The 20882-nt window shown below is 42.3% G+C and overlaps 1 protein-coding gene across 2 annotated transcripts in view; it reads right to left on the reverse strand.

Annotated features, from left to right (window-relative positions):
• The window catches only part of ITPR2 (inositol 1,4,5-trisphosphate receptor type 2), a 242203-nt gene that overhangs the window by 22319 nt on the left and 199002 nt on the right, over positions 1 to 20882 (reverse strand). For both annotated transcript variants that reach the window (XM_018083671.1, XM_029963962.1), the window contains exons 48-55: positions 20321 to 20446; positions 17052 to 17227; positions 15575 to 15739; positions 13254 to 13449; positions 11083 to 11175; positions 7054 to 7181; positions 5238 to 5403; positions 3796 to 3956 (exon numbers count right to left, since the gene is read on the reverse strand). In XM_018083671.1, coding sequence (XP_017939160.1) covers positions 3796 to 3956; positions 5238 to 5403; positions 7054 to 7181; positions 11083 to 11175; positions 13254 to 13449; positions 15575 to 15739; positions 17052 to 17227; positions 20321 to 20446 — 1211 coding nt within the window. The remainder of the gene's footprint in view (positions 1 to 3795; positions 3957 to 5237; positions 5404 to 7053; positions 7182 to 11082; positions 11176 to 13253; positions 13450 to 15574; positions 15740 to 17051; positions 17228 to 20320; positions 20447 to 20882) is intronic.

A 20882-nucleotide genomic window follows, 5' to 3' on the forward strand; every position in this document is an offset into this window, starting at 1 on the left:
CTGAAGCCCATACAGAGCTGCTGGGAAAATCAAAATCACAGGGAACACCAGGAGTTTGCAGACAATGTCCATAGTCCAGATGAAGAAAGCTAAACTCCTCTGCCCCAGGGTCTTTTGAGGCCAGAGACATGCAAGATAACGGAAATGCCTCAAAACAAACCACCCTTGGAACAGAAATACAAACTCGGAAACCTGCAAAAATATTGCCTTTGAGCGAGGGGTGTGTACAACATCTCCTACATGTTTCTTTCCCCTTCTTGAACTAGAAAACTGGAGAAGTGAACTATGATGCATAAATGACTCCCTTCCATTTCGGCACCCAGCCTTTCAAATAATATTCCAAAAGAAGAAAACCACAGTATTCCTATTTTGAATCAGTTGTAATATCAGCAAGCCTTCAAACCAGAGGCTTCACTGTTTGCTGGACAAATGATACATAGAAAAGACTGAGAGTCATAAAGAAGACAGTCATATTTTTGGGTTCTGACAAGGCTGTGCAATGGAGAAGAGAGATTATGAGAAATTGTAGATGCTTTCTCTGGTGCTTAGTTAATACTGATAATCATTCCAATGTTACTTTTTGCAATTCTTCGTGAGACAGTAGAAGACAAGTGCAAATAATAATTGGTTCCTAACTAGAGTTGTAGGGGTAGTGAGTATGATACTTGGAGCTTAACTCTACTTCCTATTAAAGAAATTACTGCAGTATGCTCCAAAATTTTGACCCTGTATTTAAAGGGTCTCAAGATCTGAGCCTTGAAGATTCGATTTGGGTAGAAATTCTCTCTAAGTAATCTGGCTGTCAAAACACAGAATTGGGGTTTGATCCATTAAAGCCACAGAAGCAGCCATAGAAGGCATTCCTAATCATAAATAGAGTTAAGAGAGGTTTTCCAGGAGTATGAATCACAGAGTTTTTGCAGCCATATTCTGGTATAGTATGAAATATAAAATCTTATTTTGGTCCCCTCAAAGAGGTCCTGACACTTTCCTGTTATTCCAACAATCTTTATAAAGATTTCTTGCAATCCCATACACCCCCAATAAGCCTTATTCAGCAATGAGTCAGTTCCACTGGCAAGCCCCTTGGGAAAGGTTAATTTGATCTTTTCTGCCAGATCCTAACCAGAACTTGGTCTCTGACCAGGGACTTGGTCTCCTCTCCCAGCATCACAAGAATGGTCATGGAGCTTTCAGCCTGTCACAAAGTCTGAATCAGCTGCTTTCTCTGTCTTCAGGACACAAACCACACTCAGGCTTAATTTCTGCACAGAATGTAGTACATCTCACACGCCTGTCATGTAATTTCATCACTAACATTCTGTGAAACACAACCAATAGCTGCAAAACTACCTCTGGGAGTTTTCCTTTTGACTCTTCTTTGGGTCCTGAGCAAAGCTGTATCTTTAAATCTCTTCTCCCAGCTGAATATCGTACTCCATTCTTCCAGACAGATTATTTTAATTTCTTAATATTCCTCATACCATGTGATATACAGTAAACTCTGGCTCCAAAGGAAAGCATCCTTTTTTTGTTCAATTAAGCAGTTCCAATTGTTTCTGTTATGCAGCACCAGTATTTCTGCAGCACACCTTCCCTAGATTTTGTGCCAGGAATTTAAACTACACAAAGACACAGTTACTAATCCCACACCACCCACTTGTAGTTTGTTCAAACATTTCTTTCTCTTTTTTTCCCCTCACTCCTTCATTCCTGCTTCCATTCCGTGTAAGCTTTACACTTCTAAGTCCATATGTACCTCTCCCACCATCCAGAACAACCTTAAAATTTATATATATACCCATGGGAAAAAAAAAGTCTCCTTCAGAGGGTTTAATAATCCCAAAATCTGGATTACATCAGCATTTTGTCACAGAGGAACAGGGGCTTTGAGAAATCAGTTCAATGCTTGAGGTCACATGAGTTTTTGGTGGTTTTCTGTTAATATTTTAGACATTCCAACAGGAGTTCCCACCATTAATGTAAAAGTAAAATACACTTGTGAATTACATCAGAAAAGTCAAACCACTGCTGCCACAGGATGAATACGCTTACTATGAATATTAACGTATCTGTTGGAATTAAACATTAATACTTAACATACATACCACAAAGTTTAAAATCACACAAACAGTGCAGGGAGAGGAAGAGGAGTAGAGAAGGACTAAACAAATGAGATAAGCCCCAGAGTCTGGAGATGTTATTGATTCCACAAATTAAAGGGCATTCCTGAGATAAGCTAAAATATTTTCATGTGTAACAGGACAACTTGCCACTGTAAATAATTACTTGTAACGCTACAGAGGCTGTAAGGATTTGGTTTAGGTTTTGTTTTAGGTTTTCTATCTCTCCCATCACACTGCAGAAGTGTAGATCCATTACTTCCCACAGGATAAATGCCCTGAGCTGGGCAGTGAGATTGACGGTTCAAAATTGATGGACACAGGCTGTTCCTCTGTACCTGAGCACTGAATTCCCATCCCCTGCCACACCACTTTCCCATGTAGGGATAATAGCACTTACAGCAGCTCCAAGCAGTAAAGCACACACTCCTGTCTAAACATGAGCCATTCCACTAATGTGAGTTCTTCAAGGTAAGCTCTGCATAAGCCTGCACAGTGCTTGGGAGTCACCTCTTCTATTTCAGCCAGCTCCCAATTAGGCATCTTATCTAAACTAACCATTTAGGCTCTCAATGGAGTGAGAAAGGTGAGTCACCCCAGCTCTCCTAGAGACCCATCTGAAGGCAGGATAAATAACCCAGCTCTCTGCACTGACAAGGCAGGGAGCTGGGATTGATTGAAGCCAGGCGCCTGATGTGAAGACAGCTGAAGTTAAAGGAGAAGAATCTTCCCTTTGGCTAAACTGAGGACTAAAAGGGCACCCAGCATCTCAATAATGAGGCTGGGTAGTATGTCCAGTCAAAGGCCTGATGAGGGATAACAGGGCAGATGCTCTTGGTAAGAAACATGGCTCCAGAAATGCGTAAACAGCAAATCCTGATGCGCATTTGGTTACACTCTCCTCTGGGATTCAGACATGTGCCAGCTTTGCAACCACAGACCCTGGCACGGGCCCTGAGCAGTGCAGTACCTGCCAGGAAGTCCACAGGAAGAAAATACTGCACCAGAATATCCCAGCAGACAAGAATTCCTCAAAAATGAAGCCCCAAGCCAGGCAGCCTTGATGATCCATCCCTCTCACTCACCAGAACGAACTCTCTTAGGTAGCAGGCTGGAAACGAAATGTAATCAAACATCTCTCTGCCCCAGTGTCATCACATTTCTCTCTCTGAGTCCAAGTCAAACTCTTCCTGCTTCAAGAGGCAGTTTCTGTGGCTCTTCAAATCCCTACAGCTGCTCTTCTTGGTCTTTTCAACAGCTTGTTCAGAGCAGTCATAGGAGAAAAGCACTAGCCCTCAACGCTGACCCTGTGCTTCAGTGTTCAGCAGGAGATGTTATTTTTCTGGACAGCAGCCCAGGGATACTGGACAAAGCCAGAGCAGCACCAGATGTTGTGATGCATCTCCTGCCTCAGGTTTGGCTAATGAGGCAGCAGAACCCACAGAGCATGAGAGCACGGCCGCCAAACTGGAGACTGTGGCCTGCGCCCTCATCCTTTTCACTGCGTTTAAGATCAGGCTTTGTTGCAGACTCAGGCATGTGAAAAGATCTTTAAAAACACAAATCAATCCCTCCTATTATTCAGAGAGAGGGGGAAAAAGAAAGACACTCGAAGCTGTAGCTGCAAGGAGCATCTTTCAGTTACATAAAGCACATGCCCAAATTGACTCACCACAATCATCTGTGCCACGTAGCTCTCTGGGCCAGTGTATTCAGTCGGATCTTTGACTTTGACAAGGACTATAAAGTACAAATAATGCCACATGTTGTGCTCTGACTTTATATGCTCCTCAAATGAAACGGTCTTGTTATCAAATTTGTCTCTCTCCAGTCCTGCAAAAAAAAGACACAAAGGTAAAGCCAAAAAATAAATTTCAACATAAAAATACTCAAATCTGTTAAATATGTTAGAGAAAGGGACCTAACTTAATTTAAAGGACCATAAATTTGAAGGAGCTTAATTTAAAAGCTATAACTGCATGCAGTAACTGCCAGGCAACAAACACCAGGCCAGAAGGCATTCCTGACAGAAGTCTTTCAGCACAGCATTTATCCTCTTCTGTGATATTTCCTCTTAATAACAATAACAATATAATAAATATGTTAGGGTTTTACAGTGCCTTCTATGCTGAGGGCTATAAAGTGCTTTTACAAGTGTTGGCTCTGACTCTTTCTAGATGGATATTGGTAAGCCCACAGCGTGCAGTCCAGGTCCTGATCTTCCAAAGATTTATGCACACTTTTAGCATCAAGCATATGAACAGTCCCACTTAAGCTGGGGTGGGATTGTTTGTGTGCTTAAGCCTGGCAGAGAGGGTGAGTCTCTGCAGCTTTGAACTCATACAGTCCTTACAGAGCTGTAGTCATAAGAAATTTTTTGGTTTTTCCCTGTCACAGGTCAAATCTCTGAAGAGGAACACAGTGAGGAAGGACAGGATTCACCAATGTGCTCTTCTCCCTGGATCTCTTGTGGAGGCTTCCACAAAGATGTTGTGCTAAAGACACTAAAGATGTTGTGCTCTGCGCAACATTCATCCCTGTCAGCACAACCATGGAAACGACACCCAGCCTACAAAAGAGCAGGTATTTCTGAAGTCCCCTGGGGGAGTGAAGGTCTGCCCCTCTTTGTGAGTGCACTTCAAAATAAGCGTGATTTATCCATGGGCTTCGTGGGGCTGATTTTCACAGAATTTTTTTTTGTTCCCTGTTTCATATCACCTTCTGAAACAGACAGATTTTGCTGTTGTTACCCTTCTGTAATGCACTGTGCTGTGAAATAGCAATCTGTACTTTCATCTGCATCACGTTTTGTGAAATAAAGTCAGCAGCTGCACCATCTCCATTAGTGGTGATGATGCAAGTGTGAGACACAGCTCTTCTCCCTCAGATTCAGGGTGGAGACTGTGAAGCCACCTCTTAGCAAAGCTGGCTTTTGATTCATAAAACAAATCTTTTTCCTACTGAGAGGGAATAAATTTGGAATCAAACTCTGGCATTTTTACAGACTTCCTTGTAGAAGATAACCACCCCTTAGATCCACACTTTATTTATTGAGAAATAGTTCATTTTCACTCCTTTCCCCATCAAATATCTCAATAAATCAGTAACACCTACCACAGATGAAACAGGTTGTCTTTAGTATCTCCTCCTTTTTCTGCTTTTCACTCCTGAGATCAGCAAATGTATCAATGATGACTCCAAAGATCAGGTTTAGAACAATAATTATGACAATGAAGTAAAACAGAAGATCATAAACAACTCGTGCAGCAAACAAGGGCTCCTGCAACAATAAGGTTGCAATAAGATATAAAAATAGCAGAGCTCTAAAATATTAAAGAACATTTTCACATTAGCTCAAGCAAAGCAAATCTTTCTTTTCATATGCCAAATTCTGGTAGCCTTACTCTCAGAAACAGAGAGGGACTACAGAGGCATAAACCCCAAGACCTTTTCTTCACCATGACTGACTTAGAAGTCACCAAATTTCTTTAGTTTCCCACACATTCATTGGGATAATAGTATTACCCTTTGGGAAGTGCTTTAATATAATTAGCCTTAAAGAGCTGCTAAGTGGAAAGGGCAATTTTCAAAGTTTAAGTGTTTACAGATTTCATGGGGATAAACTTTTCTTCATGTAGAACCTCCCAGTCTGTCAGGTAGGACCTAGGCTCCTACTACCAGCACAGGAAGCTCTTCCATCCAGATCAGAGTTATTTGTCTCTGGACTCTTGCAAGCCCTGCTGAGATGCTACTTGCTAATTTATTTATAACACATCCTTGGGTTCTAGTGTGGCTCATTAAGCAAAGTGCTGCTTTGCCTTTATTTCTGATGTTCTTTTTGAACCTAAATAAAAACACATAAACCCACCTAAATATTAAGGCAAGTCCTCAAATGAACTGAATTTTTGAGGAAACTTATGGCAGAGGACATATACCATGATATACAAAATTCTGTTTTGACGTTCATGCTATTTGAGTGCAAGTAAACAATAGGACCTATTCCAGGGCAGATGCCATTGAATATAAGCTAAAAATACACATTATGTACCTCAGTGGAGGGTCTTGACATATATTTATCAATCAATCCATTTTAAAAGTTCACATCTGTAATTCTCAGTGTAACAAAAGAGTGATCTCCAGCAACACTTCACAGAATCACAGAATGGCTCAGGTTGGAGGAGACCACAGTGGGTTATCTGGCCCAATCTCCCTGCTCCAGCAGGGTCATCCCAGAACACATGGCACAGGATTGTGTCCAGACAGCTCTGGAATATCCCCAGTGAGGGAGACTCCACACATTCTCTGGGCAATCTGTTCAGTGCTTGGTCACTGCACAGCAAAGAAGCTCTTCCTCGTGTCCAGGTGGAACTCCCTTGGCATCAGTTCCTGCCCGTGGCCTCCCATTACTGGGCACCCCTGAGCAGAGCCTGGCCCATCCTCTGCCCCACTGACACACATGGATGAGGTCCCCTCTCAGTGTCTCCTCTGGAGGCTGAACAGCCTCAGCTCCCTCAGCCTTTCCTCCCCAGGGAGATGCTCCAGTCCCTGAATCATCTCCACAGCCTCTGCTGGACCCACTCCAGGAGCTCCATGTCCCTTCTGTCCTGAGGAGCCCAGGACTGGACACAGCACTCCAGACATGCCTCACCAGGTCTGACTTATTAGCAGTGATTGGAAGGTTATGATAAGCTCCAGTTTTCCAGAAGGGGTAAACAACTACCTAGAGTTCCTTTCTTCAAGTATCATCATCACACCAAACTTAGCTCTTCCCATTAAACATTCCATCTGGGATTTAAAAATTACATAGATAAATCAACAGTGTGACAAGAGACCAGACTAGATACAAATACTGTCTATAACCTCCAAAAATTGACTCTGGCATTCATGAGATGCACAGGGAGTAATGCACTTGCTCAGCCAAAACACTTACATCTTTGGAAGGCTTCCTGAGCACGTCTCCCACACCACCACCATTCCTCAGGCCTTGGTTTAATACAGTCACAATGCACATGAGCAGGGTGTCACAGGTCCTTTCTATTCCATCCTCCTCCTCTTCACCTGCAGGCAGGAGGGAGGCAGCTTTAGGAGTCACAGCATCAACCCATCACTCACCAAGCAAAGCCACAGTTCTTTGTTGCAGAAACCAACTGCAATGCACATCTGTCTTTCATATTCCTCAGCCAGAATTCCACTGATCATCCCTACCCCTGTGAATGTCGCTGCTGGTGACACACTTAGGCACATCAGGCATACTCAGCCTGAAGAGAGATGGAGAAAAATCACACCAGTGCTGTTAAGGACCCAGAGCTGCCATCTCTATTCATGGGAGCACCTCTTCTCCTTGCAGTGCTCCCACTGGTTTCACTGGGCCTCCTAAAAATTCACAGATGAGAAGCAATATAAACACAGAATTAGAAGCACATTTGTGAAGGGATTGTCTTCCTGTGAAATCATCCCTCTACCTACTCATGTACAAGCCAAGTCATGTTAGCATTTCAAACCATTAAGGAGGAGCTGGCTTTTAGACCAGTAAATCTGTCCACGATCTTTCCACCAGCACACAGGTCTGATATACATTAAATGAAAGGCTCTCCCTGACCTCAGCCTGAAAACTTGGATTCTATTCTTATCTCTGCTGCAGAGCTGCTGCGTGGTTTTGGCTGAGCCACAGAGGGTACTATTGTGCAGGAGATGTCTGAACGTGCAGAGGAGCTGGGCTGGAACACCAGTCCCTGGGGGGAATTTGTCCGCATTGGCCAGAATTCCTCCCACCACGCACTAGCTCCCATGCTGGGGCTGCATCAACAGCCTCCCTTTGAAGAGCTCTGCTTGAGTTGTTCCATGTGTCCTGCTGGCTTGCACTGAAGGGTCAGGGCTGTGATTGCCATTTCTCCTGCCTTCCTTTCTCTTTAGGGATACGCTCGCTTCAGACAGCGATTCACACTTGGTTTGCTTCATGCACTCATTGTAACATAATTTAATAAATAACAACATCCTGCTGTGACAGTTGACTGAAACACATATTTAACAGCCCCAAACCACCACATCATCTGGGGCACCGAGGTAGAATTTAATAAACTGAATTGACCAAAAGCACTCACATTACAGACAAGTAATTTGGATTTAAAACACGGGATCCCCAAATTGTGGGGCATACATCCCATGACTGGGATGTGCACAACAGTGCTGGTATCTGCTGCTTTTGCCACCACTGCTTTTGCTCTGCAAGTAAATTAAATGAGAAACAACTCCTGATTTAAGGAACTCTGAGCAAAAAGAAAAGCAAAAGCAGACATCAGGATGGACTTCCTTTTAAATTATATGGTCATTAAAGACATTACTATGACTAGTAATTCCAGATTTAAACTGAAAGGACTGAAACAAGAAACCTTTCTTATCCTGTCATATCTGGACTTTTTTTTACCAGCACAGTGATTTTCATCATATCAACTAATTTTTACTTACTTCCTCCTCCCAAACAGTACTCCATCTTTTTTTTCAGAGCCAATATCTGTGCTTGAGAAGGTGGCCATCCACGACACAAATTATAAGCCCTGATAAAAGCCACAGCTTCTATTTCCTTTAGGTAGCTACAACATTTTCACTGTTCACCACACCAGGGTCAGGTGCTGGGAACAACAGATGATCAGATTCTGGTGAACACTGGGAACAAACCATGGCTGGAAACTGGAAGCTGCAACACAAGAGAATGACCTACCAGCAACCCTCTCCATGCACTGCACTCTCCATGTGCACTGGGATGCAAATTCAGAGCAAGCCCAGGCTTCAGAGAGATGCAAGAGGCATCACCTGACTGGCACATCTTGCAACAGAGTCAGCATCCCACATGGCACCCAGAAGGGAAAGCTCAGGTTGCAAGATCTTTGCCAAAGAATCCCAAAGCTGGCAGAAACCTCTAGTGCAGCAATGTAGTCTGTGCGGAATGTACAGACACTCATTTCTCTATCCTATTTCCACTCCCAGATGTGGACTAACAAGGGTTGCCTTCAGCGGGGGAGCCAATTCTGCCTCTGCTGCTCAGCAGCATTCAGAACCCAGGATCGGCCCTCCTAGTGACCAACCATGCCCATATTTGAAAGAAAGGAGTGGATCTGTACAGTGAATTGTTGCTAAGGCCCCAATATTGACATTAACTGAGGTTCAGGGGTGTTTATTTGCAACCAGCTCCAGACTGGGGAGTGTCCCATGAGTGGCTGGACAGCATTAGGCTGGCTGTCCTCTGATTAAGTTTAATTCAAAGGCAGAGCAGGTTAAGCACTAAGGCCACCCCACAATGTTAATCACAGGGTAGGAAGTGGGATGAGAGGGAGATTTACCTCAAAAAGCCTCATCTGACAGCCCACAGCTACCGGGCTCCTGAGCCACACAAGCACAGGCAGGTGAGACTCACCAGTGCCCACACAGATCCAGCTGAACCTGCACAGGGTAGTACCAAACCTGGGCGTGGAATGAGCCTTTGGAAATGTCCCCTTTTACAAACAGATATCTGTGCACCTTTCCAGTTCAGGTCTTTGTGGGTTACAGAGCACAAGGAGACATGTACTGTAGGATGTGAAGTTCCTTTAGGTGATTAAGCACTTCACCAGGCACAGACTGAAGTGATCTGGAAATGCCTTTGCACTGAAGAGTGGGAGACTCCAAGGGAGATGAGACCTTTTTGAACAGGTGATTCACTGGCTAAGGTGAGCAAAACTCTTCTTGCTGTATGCTGGTTTTTTTAATGTTACTGGATAAATAAAATCTCTTCAAGATTAACTGACAGTACCCTTAGATGTCTTGTACAGCTCCCTTTCATTATGGTTTGATTTTAAAGCAGCAGTACCCAAACAATAAGAAATGTAAGATTTCTATCATTTAAAGAGCTTGGCAAAAGCCACACTGTGTCTCTTTTGACTGATTGATTACTCTTTGAATGCAGCAGCTTTGCCAATAGCTCTTAGACTGTTTTCTCTATCTAGTCAGACAGCTTCCCATGTTGTTTATGAGGCCTGTTCACACACCAGCTGGGGAGAAAAAGCCTACTTTTATAGCCCTCTGCCCGAAGCCTTTGATCCTAAAAACTCAGAAATTAGTAGTGGAAGAATAAAGCTTATGAAACAGCATTGTACTAGCACACAGGGTAGGAAGGGACCATTTATGTCCTCAGTTTCAGCCCCCAGCAACCACAGGCAACTGTGGCAATAAATGTTTTAAGCCTGTGGATCAACCACTGTGCAGACACCTCCACTGCAAAGGCCACAACACACTAAAACAAACTTAATATCTGGAGCGAAAGACTAACCTCCACAACTAGACTGTGCCACATGAAAAGAGTGGGAGACAGACACTCCTGGACCTGGGTTCTTAGGTTTTATGGCTACACTACAGCCTTGGCCTAGATGCACGAAAAAGAATACACAAAAGCTTGCTATATATGTGCTATGCCATGAAAATCAACTTAGGTGGCCCTAAATAGATCTAAGAGTGGCTCAGTGTGTGCAGGTGAGGATGCTGCAGATAAGCAGCAAGCTTTTTTCTCTAAGTCACTTGGCACGAAGCAACCTGTATATTCAGGCATAATGAATCAGCAAGCTCTTTTAATAACAAAATTAATGTCAGTGCATTTGGAAATTAGGTGTGGGAAGCACTCCCATTAATAGCAAGCTGCCAACTAAGCTCCAAGAGTTGCAGAAGTTGAGCACTTCTGGCTCACAACAATGATCATTACTTCTCACACAAGCAAAAGTCCCTGCAATAGTAATACTTAGATTATAGAATCCCAGAATGGTTTGGGTTGGAAGGAACCTTAAAGATCATCTTGTTCCAACCCTCCTGCCATAGACAGGGACACCTTCCATTAGACCAGGTTGTTCAGAGCCCCATCCAACCTGGCCTCGAACACTGCCAAGGATCCCTTGGTTCTAGCTGATCATCAGTCTGAGGGAACTTCTGTACTAACCTGGGTTAATAACTGGGATGCTTGTGGAACAGTTCTCTTTTGGACAGGCTCCCATCATTGATGTGAGGGTTGTAGTGGGGACTTCACTAATACCTGTGGGAAGAGCAGGATGTTGACAAAAAGATATCACATTGATGTGAAGTTTTAAATCATTATTTTCTAGAAGTGAATCACTGAGTTGGAAAGTTAAGAGGGAAGAACAGCACAAATTATATCACCAATTCCTTCTTCCTCAAAGAGTTTGCCTCAACAGCTCAAAGCAATCACAGTGAACAAAAACACAGTTTTATATTTACTGTGTATCACAGCTATTCCCATTTCATCTCCTGAAATTAATGAATCTACATCAAATGCTGCTGCTTCTGGTTAGAACAAAATATATTCAAAGCATGAAACAACTGTCAGATATGAAAATAATGTCAGTTTTAAAACCATTAGATAAATTATTCACAAAAGCTGACAAGAAGGACACCAAGCTGATGTTCAGTTATCCTGAATGTAGAATATTTAAGAGTTTTCAAGAGTTATAACACAGTTTGTACTCATTTGTAAATATGTATGGGTTTGTGTAAAACACTAATTTAACATTCCCAAAGTGGGTAAATGTGTACATCAGCTTGATTTTATCAAACCAATTTTATCTTGTGCATCTTCAACAATTTTCTGCATTTTAAATCAGAGGTACAAAAAGGTTTAAAGGGAAAAAAACCCGAAGGCAAAATCATACAATAAAAGTAATAGACTAAGACAATGTGTGTAAGGGAGAAAACATGCACTCTGACTTTCTCTTTCTGCTACTTTATAAAGAAAAAATTTAAAGCACTTGTCCTGGGAAGCATAATGTTCCCTCAGTATGCAGTCAGCATATTTTCCTGATGAGTTTTTTGATCAGAAATGGCAATGTATGAAGCCAGCAAGAACATACCCACACCACAAAAATCTGCCAAGAACTCGACAGAAGCAACACAAACACACAGGTGCTCCTGCACCGGATCAGACCAGTGCTGTGTGCAGCCTCACATCTTACTAAGATGGTTACAACTACCTTTGAAATGAAACTTCACAGCATAAATTCTGTCCCAGAAATGAATGGTAAGTCAAATATAAGCCAACTTAGCCCTTAAAGGATGATCAGTGGGAAAAAAAATTATAAAATTATAGTATGTTAAAGAAATCTGTCAGGTTTCCTTTTTTTTTAATATGGTATCAAACCAGCTATATAAGAACACCATGCCCATGAGTCTTGAATGACCTCTGCCTTGTTTGTGTGCTTTAAATCCTGAAATAACAACTTTAGGGAAAGGCTGGCAAACACTGAGTGCACACAGTCCAGGCTGGATCCCACCAGTTGTTCTGCGCTTGTGTGCAGGTCTGAAGAGCTCAGGATTGGGGAAAATCACGCCCTTAGGAATTTAATCACAAGCTATTCTCAGGTATTTCTATGCAGACAGTTACTTCTCTGCCCATGCTCCCAAGCAGGCTGGTTGGCAACACATACAAAGTGCTCAACAGACCAGACCTGGCTCTTTTCTAGCAAAGCCAGTTTGTAACTCTCTATTCACATTGGTAAAACCTCTTATGCCAGAAAGCTGGAATTCCGGCCTTTTTAAAACTGGTTAAAAACCTCCCAATGATTTTACTGAAGCCAGGATTACACAAAAATTATATGAAACACACACTACATTTAAAAGATGCTCCAGGAAACCTCCTATTGTTTGATGTGTGAATTCTGTAATAGATTTCTTCTGGATGTAATCAAACAAATACAGCTACATGTTAATCATATGCCTCATATAGTACACAGAAATTACTATGAGCTGCTTTTAAGGTGGGATAAGAAATAATAATAAGGTGGGATAAAAGCACTTTGAGGTGCTTTTCCAAATAATTAGGAAATAGAGATTATTTTTTTTAACGTTATCATGAGTTTGAAAAGCAAACATAACAAATCAAAGGCGTTGGGTTTCAGTATTTCAACAAATAAACCCAGCCTAAAACAACTGTATACACATTCAATTTTACGCAGAGACCTAACTGGGTGCTAAGGTATATGGAATTAGTTCTGCTCTCACAGGCACAAATAAAGCAATTTGATGTCCTTAGGTGAAAGTTAGGTTAGGCAGACAGAAAAGGGATACGTTGGATGCAAATTTTAATATAAAAAACAATACCTGCAGCAGGGGTCCTGATTTTCAACCTGTCGACCTCCATGATAAAGTCATCCTTCAGGAAGAGGAAACCAATGATGGAGAAGAGATAAACCAGGATAAGTGCCAGCACTGCAGTGAGGATAATTGAACGACCATTCCGGGTAACACTTTTTATCACATTTAGCAATGTCTCTTCCCTGTACACCAGATCAAACAGCTGGGAAAGGCACAGAGTAGAGGAAAAATGAATACAAATGAGGCAATATATGGATGCTACATAGGAAAACAATCTGAACTATTGAAACATGTATCGAGCTGTGTTCTACATTTCTGGCTTCACAAACCCACAATTCCCACTGATTTCAGCGGGAGCTGGGCATGCTTATAGAGGAGAAAACCTAGCACAGAACTTCAGGGTTTAAGATAAATTAAGATAATCAAAAGTCACAAAGTAAATAAAGCCTGATTCAGACATGGGTAACAGTGACCAACAAGATCCATTGTTTCCCCATGTTCAAAACCAGGCTGGATTAGAATTAAAAAACAATGTCTTTATACTATGGATCTATACCTACAAAATAATTTTTCATCTCCCATCCGATTATTATGGGCTGCAACTCAAAACTGCACTCATACATGTTAAGTAATTAAATGTCTGTAAACTGTTTCTTTGAGCTCATGGCATCATTTAAAAGCCATTCACATATACAGGGATCAGAGCCACCTCTTTTTAAGTCAAAACAAATTCATGGCACTGTTTGTATAAAACTAGAAACTTCTATTCTTCTTTATCCTGCACTACATCTTCCTGGTATTTAACTTTAAAGGAAAGTACATATTACAATAATACTGCCTTAAATGCCAAAGGCCTAAAATAGCAATTAAATGTGACAGGAGCTTTACAAGAACTTATAACTTTTTTCTCTTTCAATTTTATTTACATTCTATAGTGCTTTGGACCTTATCTATAACATATATATTTCCACTTGAAAACACTCAGATTACAGATATAAAGAGATACACTATGATTTATCAAAATGTTCCATAGAAGAAGGTATTAGCCCCAATTTATAAGATCTGAAATCCACAGCCTTGTGAAAGTATTAATAATAAAGGAAGAAAGGGGGAAGACAGTTATCATTCATTCCATACAAGGCAAAGACTTGAAGAACAAATAGTAGAGTTTAGAATACATCCACTACTAAGTGAAAACCTGAAAGGAACCTGGGAACGTGGACGACTATAATGACCGTGAATAATGGACATTGGTACTGAAAACAGTAAGTCCATAGAATGTTTCTTAAACTACTTGACACTTTGCAAAGGATTTTAAGACAGAGTTCACCTTACTCATTGAAGGAATAGCAGGTAATTTGCTGTGCATATTTTAAGCAGGAGAGTTACATCAATTTGTAAAATGTCCTGCAGCTACAGCCACAGATTTTGACTCCTTTGAAATCTGCCCAAACTTTGAAGCAGACTTTAATGTAAAGATCTGGAAAATCTGATTTCAAAAGGAGCTCAACCAGAGTTAATCACTGAACCCATGAAAATGTTAGTGTCCTTAACACATCTCTGAAGTGTTGGGAGTTCACCACTATTCAGGAAGCCGAGAAAAAGATACAACAACAGGAAAGCAAACCCATATAAATGACCACAATTTAGTCAGTCTCCTGACAAGTTTCACGTGTTCCAGTACAAAGCAACAGGATTAGAAAACAAGAGCAGTGAAACACCTTTTACTGCTATTTAGCATGAAGGGAGCACTTAGTGGAGTTTAGCATAATTTTGTGTGATTCATTTTCACTGCACCTGTATCACGTTAAAAAAGGCATTCCATCTGGGTAATGGCAACAAAAGAAAATGAAGTGGGATACATTTAAAGTGATGGATCTCCCTGCTACACCAGAAGCATGCCATCCCCATTTCCCAACTAATTTTTTAAAAATTTATTTTATTAGGGCTGAGGAATGGGATACTTTGGTATAGGTATGATGCACACACTGGTGGGCAACTCCTGTCCCAGAAATGCCATGATTGAAACAAGATACAGGAACAACGGACACAGAATATGAGGAAAGCTGGGAGAAAGGACTGGGTTTGATGATGATGATTGTCTGAAAAGAAAGGAACAAACTTTCAACTCTAAAGCAGATAAAATAAGTCCTAACAGGAACAGGTTCTAACAAAAACAGCAGCTCCTAAGGGGCAGCAACACAACGGCGTGCTAAAAATACACATGATTTGGACTTGATTGTCAGGAAGAAATTGAAGACAGCTGCATGGGTAACGGTATTTTCTATTTTTGCAAAGTTTTCCCCTGCACAGCAGCACATACTTACCAGGAAACTGTAGAAGAATTCATGCACACAGAGGCCCAGCATGCAGACCAGGACATATGCCACGTGGTAGAGAAAAGCCATGTCCATGATGACCGCCCTGTAGCCACGGGTGAAAGTGCCACGGTTCCCAACAAAGCTCACCAGAAACACTATTTTGTTACAAAGCTGTGAGGGAGTAACAAAGGCTAGGTTTATTCCATCAGAAAATATCCTGTTAGTTAGTGTTTGCATTGCTGCCTACCTGTTGGTTTGACTAAATGCTCAACTTTTAGATAGCTGGAGCGAGGTGTGAGGAATCCAGCTCCAATGGTGCACTGGGAACAAGCCCATGAGAGTAAGTGGAAGGACATCACCTCTGACACTGCACTGTGCCTCATTTGTGATTTATTTCTATGAATTGTGATTTATTTCTATAACCTTACTGAGTAGGTGGGGGGGATTAATGTCATGAGGCATTAAAAAACCCCAACAACTGGGGAGTGAATTCCTAATAATCTTGAGTTTAGACTCTGGGAAAGCAGCTAGGAGTGCTACTACAAAGAGAACAAAAGTAACACAACAGAAAGTCTGGGGGGTGTGGGGGGGGTGCATGTAAGATCTATTGTTTCCTTCAGATCATGGTTTTCAATATCAAATCCCTAAAAACAACAACAAAAAAAGAAAACTGGGGACATTTTTGAAGCACAGAATTTAAGCAACAGCATCAGGCTCTCTATTGCTCCCAAGCTTTGCCTGCACTTGAACAGTAGTGCAGGAGTGAGAAGGTGAGGTCTAACCTCACCTGTTTGGCAGCCTAGGACAACCAATGAGGACTCAACATATTTTTTTGTTCACAAATTTGACATGGGCAAGCACTTTACTTGCCTTGACCTTCATCTGGGTAGTTTTAAGTATGTGAAATTCCCACAAAACTAGTGGCAAGTATTCCAATACTGAGGTGAATTAGACGTGTAGCAGTCAGGCAGAAATCTAAAGAGATTTGTGAGCACCACTCACCAAGCTCAGTAAGCATGCAAAATTATTCATGTCTAAGTCAAGAGATCTGGCAAAGGGCTGAGAGAATTTTTAATTTTGAAAACTCTTTTCTTCTCAAAAATATACTTAACGTCACAGAAACATTGCACAAATTGGTGTCAATATTGCTGAGTGCACTTGTAGAGAAAATTATTCTTTTAACGTGAGAAACTTTATATTTGATTGCCCTTATATAGCAATATTTCTTTAAATTTCATATTGTTTTTGATTTTAAAACATTTGCATATGCACAAAACGAAAACAGCTTTTTTTTTCTTAGCTTCCCACTTTGCTGACACTGCTGTTTCAGGATGACTGGAAATGATTTATTTTTTTGGCTTAACCATTGAACCAGAAAAAGAAGTTTTCGCACAGCTCTAATGAAAGGGTTTTTTTAAAAGGAGACCCTTAATATCTTTCCTTCTGCTGGCAGGGAAATTTCCTTTGCTTTTTAAGTACTTACATTAGCAGCACCGAGAAGTATCAAGGTAGGACCGAGCCCTATGGTATATATGGACCTGAGAATAACAGACACCAAAAAGGGGCGAATACCAACGGGCTTGGAGATGAAAAACAGCATTGCTGTACAAAATGCCACTGCTATCCAGAGAAGCACGGAAAACAACGGTGAGAGTGTGCCTGTGCAGAGGAGAAAGGGAGATCTGAGACAGGCATCTTTGGAGATTCCATTTTTCCCCATGAAACAGCCCCAGAAGATCAATTCCTTTGCCAATATATCTTAACAAAAGTGTGATTCATGCACTGCAACTGCTGACCACGACTTGCCCAAATTGCAGTGAGAGCTATTATTCTCATAGCATTGTTGATTTTTGCACAGGTAATTATAAGAGCAGCTAATGAAATTTCCATTAAAATCCAAGGAGTGCTCAGAGATGGAGCAGTTTACCCTCCTCCTGGAGCAACCTGCTAATCAGCTCCTTCTGCAGGGATCATTAGGGCTCCTCCGGTCTAAGTCCACGATTGCTCAGCTACAAAATAGCCGGTCCTGGGGGCAGCACAGCGCTGCAGTGTCACGTTTCCATCCCCAGCTGCACCGAAGCGCCCCGGCTGGAAAAGCATCTTTCTCCCGCCCGGCTGCGGGTGTTCAGCGGGAGCCTCCGCCTCTGCACGGGAGCAAGGCACTTCCCGCAGCGGGAGACAGCCACGGGGACTTGGGCAGGGACAGGCAGCATCTGCATGGCTGGGAGCAGCTGAATAGCTGTGCCTTGCTCCCGGGAAGGCAGCGGGTCCCAGGTCCTGCTGAGCTCCCGAGGGCATGTGAGCCGCTGTCTGCACAGCCGGTCTCGGCTGCTCTGCAAGATGCTGGCTCCGAGCTCTCCCTGAGTTTTGAGAGATGCCCCTATATTCGCCTCTCTCCTCTGCTAAAGCCCTAGAAACACACCATGTTGCTGTGATATAAAAAGCACATTCAGATCTCAGGGCAGTGTCACACTTGTACACTGACTTCTATTGTTATCGGATGAACCGAGAGGTCAGTGACGGGGGAGAAGGGAATAGAAAATTTAGCTAAACTCACAATGGCAATCATGCTATCTCTTTGGCAACAAATGCACAGCTGAGCAGCATCACTGGGATTAGAAAACAATGAGATGAGGCCCTAGCCTCAACATTCAGATGGCATCCGAACTTTTCCAAAGTTCAGGAGTGTTTATATCCTTGGCAGGAGGTTCAAGGTCACCTCTTGTCAGATAAATTCTCCGCCAACAAGATTTGGAAACTTTTAATGGATCCTAAAAAATATCTTTCAAGTGGATCTGAAAGGTAAGGCCAAAGTTCTCTGTGGTTCTTGAACAAATCACTTTTCCTTCTTCCCTACTGCAGATCCAACAGTTTCACATAGCAGGACCCACACCAGTAACGTGCAGACAGGCACTCCACAGGCAAGGAGCCTTCATGGAATCATGGAATAGTTTGGGTTGGAAGGGACCTTAAAGATCATTTCACTCCAATTCCCTGCCATGGGTAGGGACACCTTCCACTAGCCCAGATTGCTCAGAGCCACATCCAACCTGGCCTTGGACACTTCCAGGGATGGGGCAGCCACAGCTTCTCTGGCCAACCTGTGCCAGGGCCTCACCACCCTCACAGGGAAGAATTTTTTCCTAACACCTAATCTAAACCTACTCTCTTTTAGTTTGAATCCATTCCCCCTTGTCCTGTCACCCCAGGCTCTTGTAAATAGTCTCTCTCTGTATTTCCTGTAGACTCCCTTCAGGAGCTGTCTTCAGCTGGAACAGTTTTGCTTATGTCCTATGACATAAGCGCTGCAGGTACCTACTACAAGGCAGCATTTTGGGATGATTAGCTCAGCACAGGCACCTCAGACAGGTGGATTTAAGCAGAGTGAAGGGGAAAAATGGGAGACAAAACTCCAGCTGTTGGGTCAGGCTTTGGTGGAGGGGGAGGCTGGAATTAAGGAGGCTGCCTCATGACCTGCTAATCCCATTTGGTGACATGTATTGTTTATTGCTCAGGAATCGCTCTGGCTTTTACAAGCACTTGGAACTGGATTCCTGAAATGTGCTATCACAGGATTACTGGGGCCATTTAAACTAATACAACATAAAGCTGCAGTTCAAAATAAGTATTAATACCGACTGATTGCAGACCAGAGGATTTCCATGAGTATAGATTAGCTAAAATTTAGTCACTTAAAAGGTTTACTTTTAACTCTTTACTTTTCCTCTCATCCTCCATGGGCTCTAATGTGTGTACTCACTCCTGCTGACTCCCTCAGTTTACAAACAGGAGAGCACAAATGCTTCCCTTTTCCAGGCCCCAGCCCTGCAAACTTTGCTTTACTACACGAGGCTGTGGAGATGTGACCTGCAGAGACCACCCCATGGGGTGAAAGGGCAGCGTGGTGCCCCTGCCAGTATATTTTAATCTGCTGCCTTTCTGTTCAAGCCAGCCAACAGGAATGTTTGCCGGTGCCAGCTGTGGTGTTTGTGAAAAGCACATGTATCTACTAGAAGCTGGATTGCTTCCACCAGCCCAGTTCACATGCCATCAGACAGAGGTGACTCTCAGTCACATTACTGACTGGACTGGACATGAATCAAAGACCCAGAGGTGAATGGCTCTGCTCCCATTACCAGTATTCTGAACTATTTAGTCTCCTTTATCCCAATTAAGCTTGTTTTGGCTTCGAAGAGGCCTCCTGCTAGTCTGCTGCATTTATAGCAAACAATAAATTCCATTAAATGTTTCCTGTGACATGGGATGAAGCAGAGACAGAATCATAGGTTTTAAGCATATTTTTATATAATGCATTTGTCCTCTGCAACAGTTATGCCCCTTTATCCCAATAAACAACACAGTCAAATTTTCAAATCACTCTATTCTTTATGTTTTCAAGGCTGCAAGTCATTCAATTTGGTCACTTTTAAGGAATCTCTGTCCCTCTGCTGCCAGGAATCCTCCTTCAGTTCAGAAGCTGCAGTAGGACACTGCAATATGGCAATATTAAAAAAAAAAAATTAGCTGAGATCATCTAGATGATCTTCAGCTTATGTTCTGTCCCTTTTACTCCACACCGTGTGGGCCACGTGAAACACAGAAGATCAACTACCACGTTTCAGACAACATCTGGCACCTGCTTAGGAGACACTGAATGGCTTCTGCAGCACCTGAAGATGCAGTTTTATTTGTCAACCTCACAAATGAAAGCATCTAAAATTAAAAGGAAAAATAAAACCAAACTCCACTTGCCTTCATCTCCATCATCTCCAAAAGGGTAGAAGAGAGCAACTGCTAAATTGATGAACACAGCCAGGTTGAAGGAAATGCTCCCCCAGAGAGAGATGTGTCTGGAGAACCAAAACAGGGCTTGATTATCTAGAAAGGGGAAAAGAGCAGCCATCAATGAAATGAAAGCAGGAAGAAACTCAATCAGCAATGGTCTGAAGAGAATTAAAAAATACAGATTAATGTAGAAAATATGCAGATCTTTAAAATTAACTAAAATACACAAATATTAAACATAGGTTTGACATAAAACATAGCTTCAAACAGAGCTTTTAATCCAAAGATCACAATGCAGTTTATTATATATGGGAGTTTTGCCCCGGTAAGATTTTAGGACTGGATATTTTGCAACAGTCTTTTCAGCTGCCTATGAAACTGCAGCCTCTGTGCAGGGGACACAAAAAATAGATTTTAGCACTCTGAATGCCAGTCAACCAGAAGACCCAGAATGGGTCATCCAGATAACCTAACTGGACCAAGTGCACTGCTGACATTATGCAAAGAATGATGGAATAGGCACAGTTTC

This window comes from Manacus vitellinus, unplaced genomic scaffold, assembly GCF_001715985.3.
Source record: "Manacus vitellinus isolate BGI_N305 unplaced genomic scaffold, ASM171598v3 scaffold_66_pilon, whole genome shotgun sequence".
Lineage (NCBI taxonomy): Eukaryota > Metazoa > Chordata > Aves > Passeriformes > Pipridae > Manacus > Manacus vitellinus.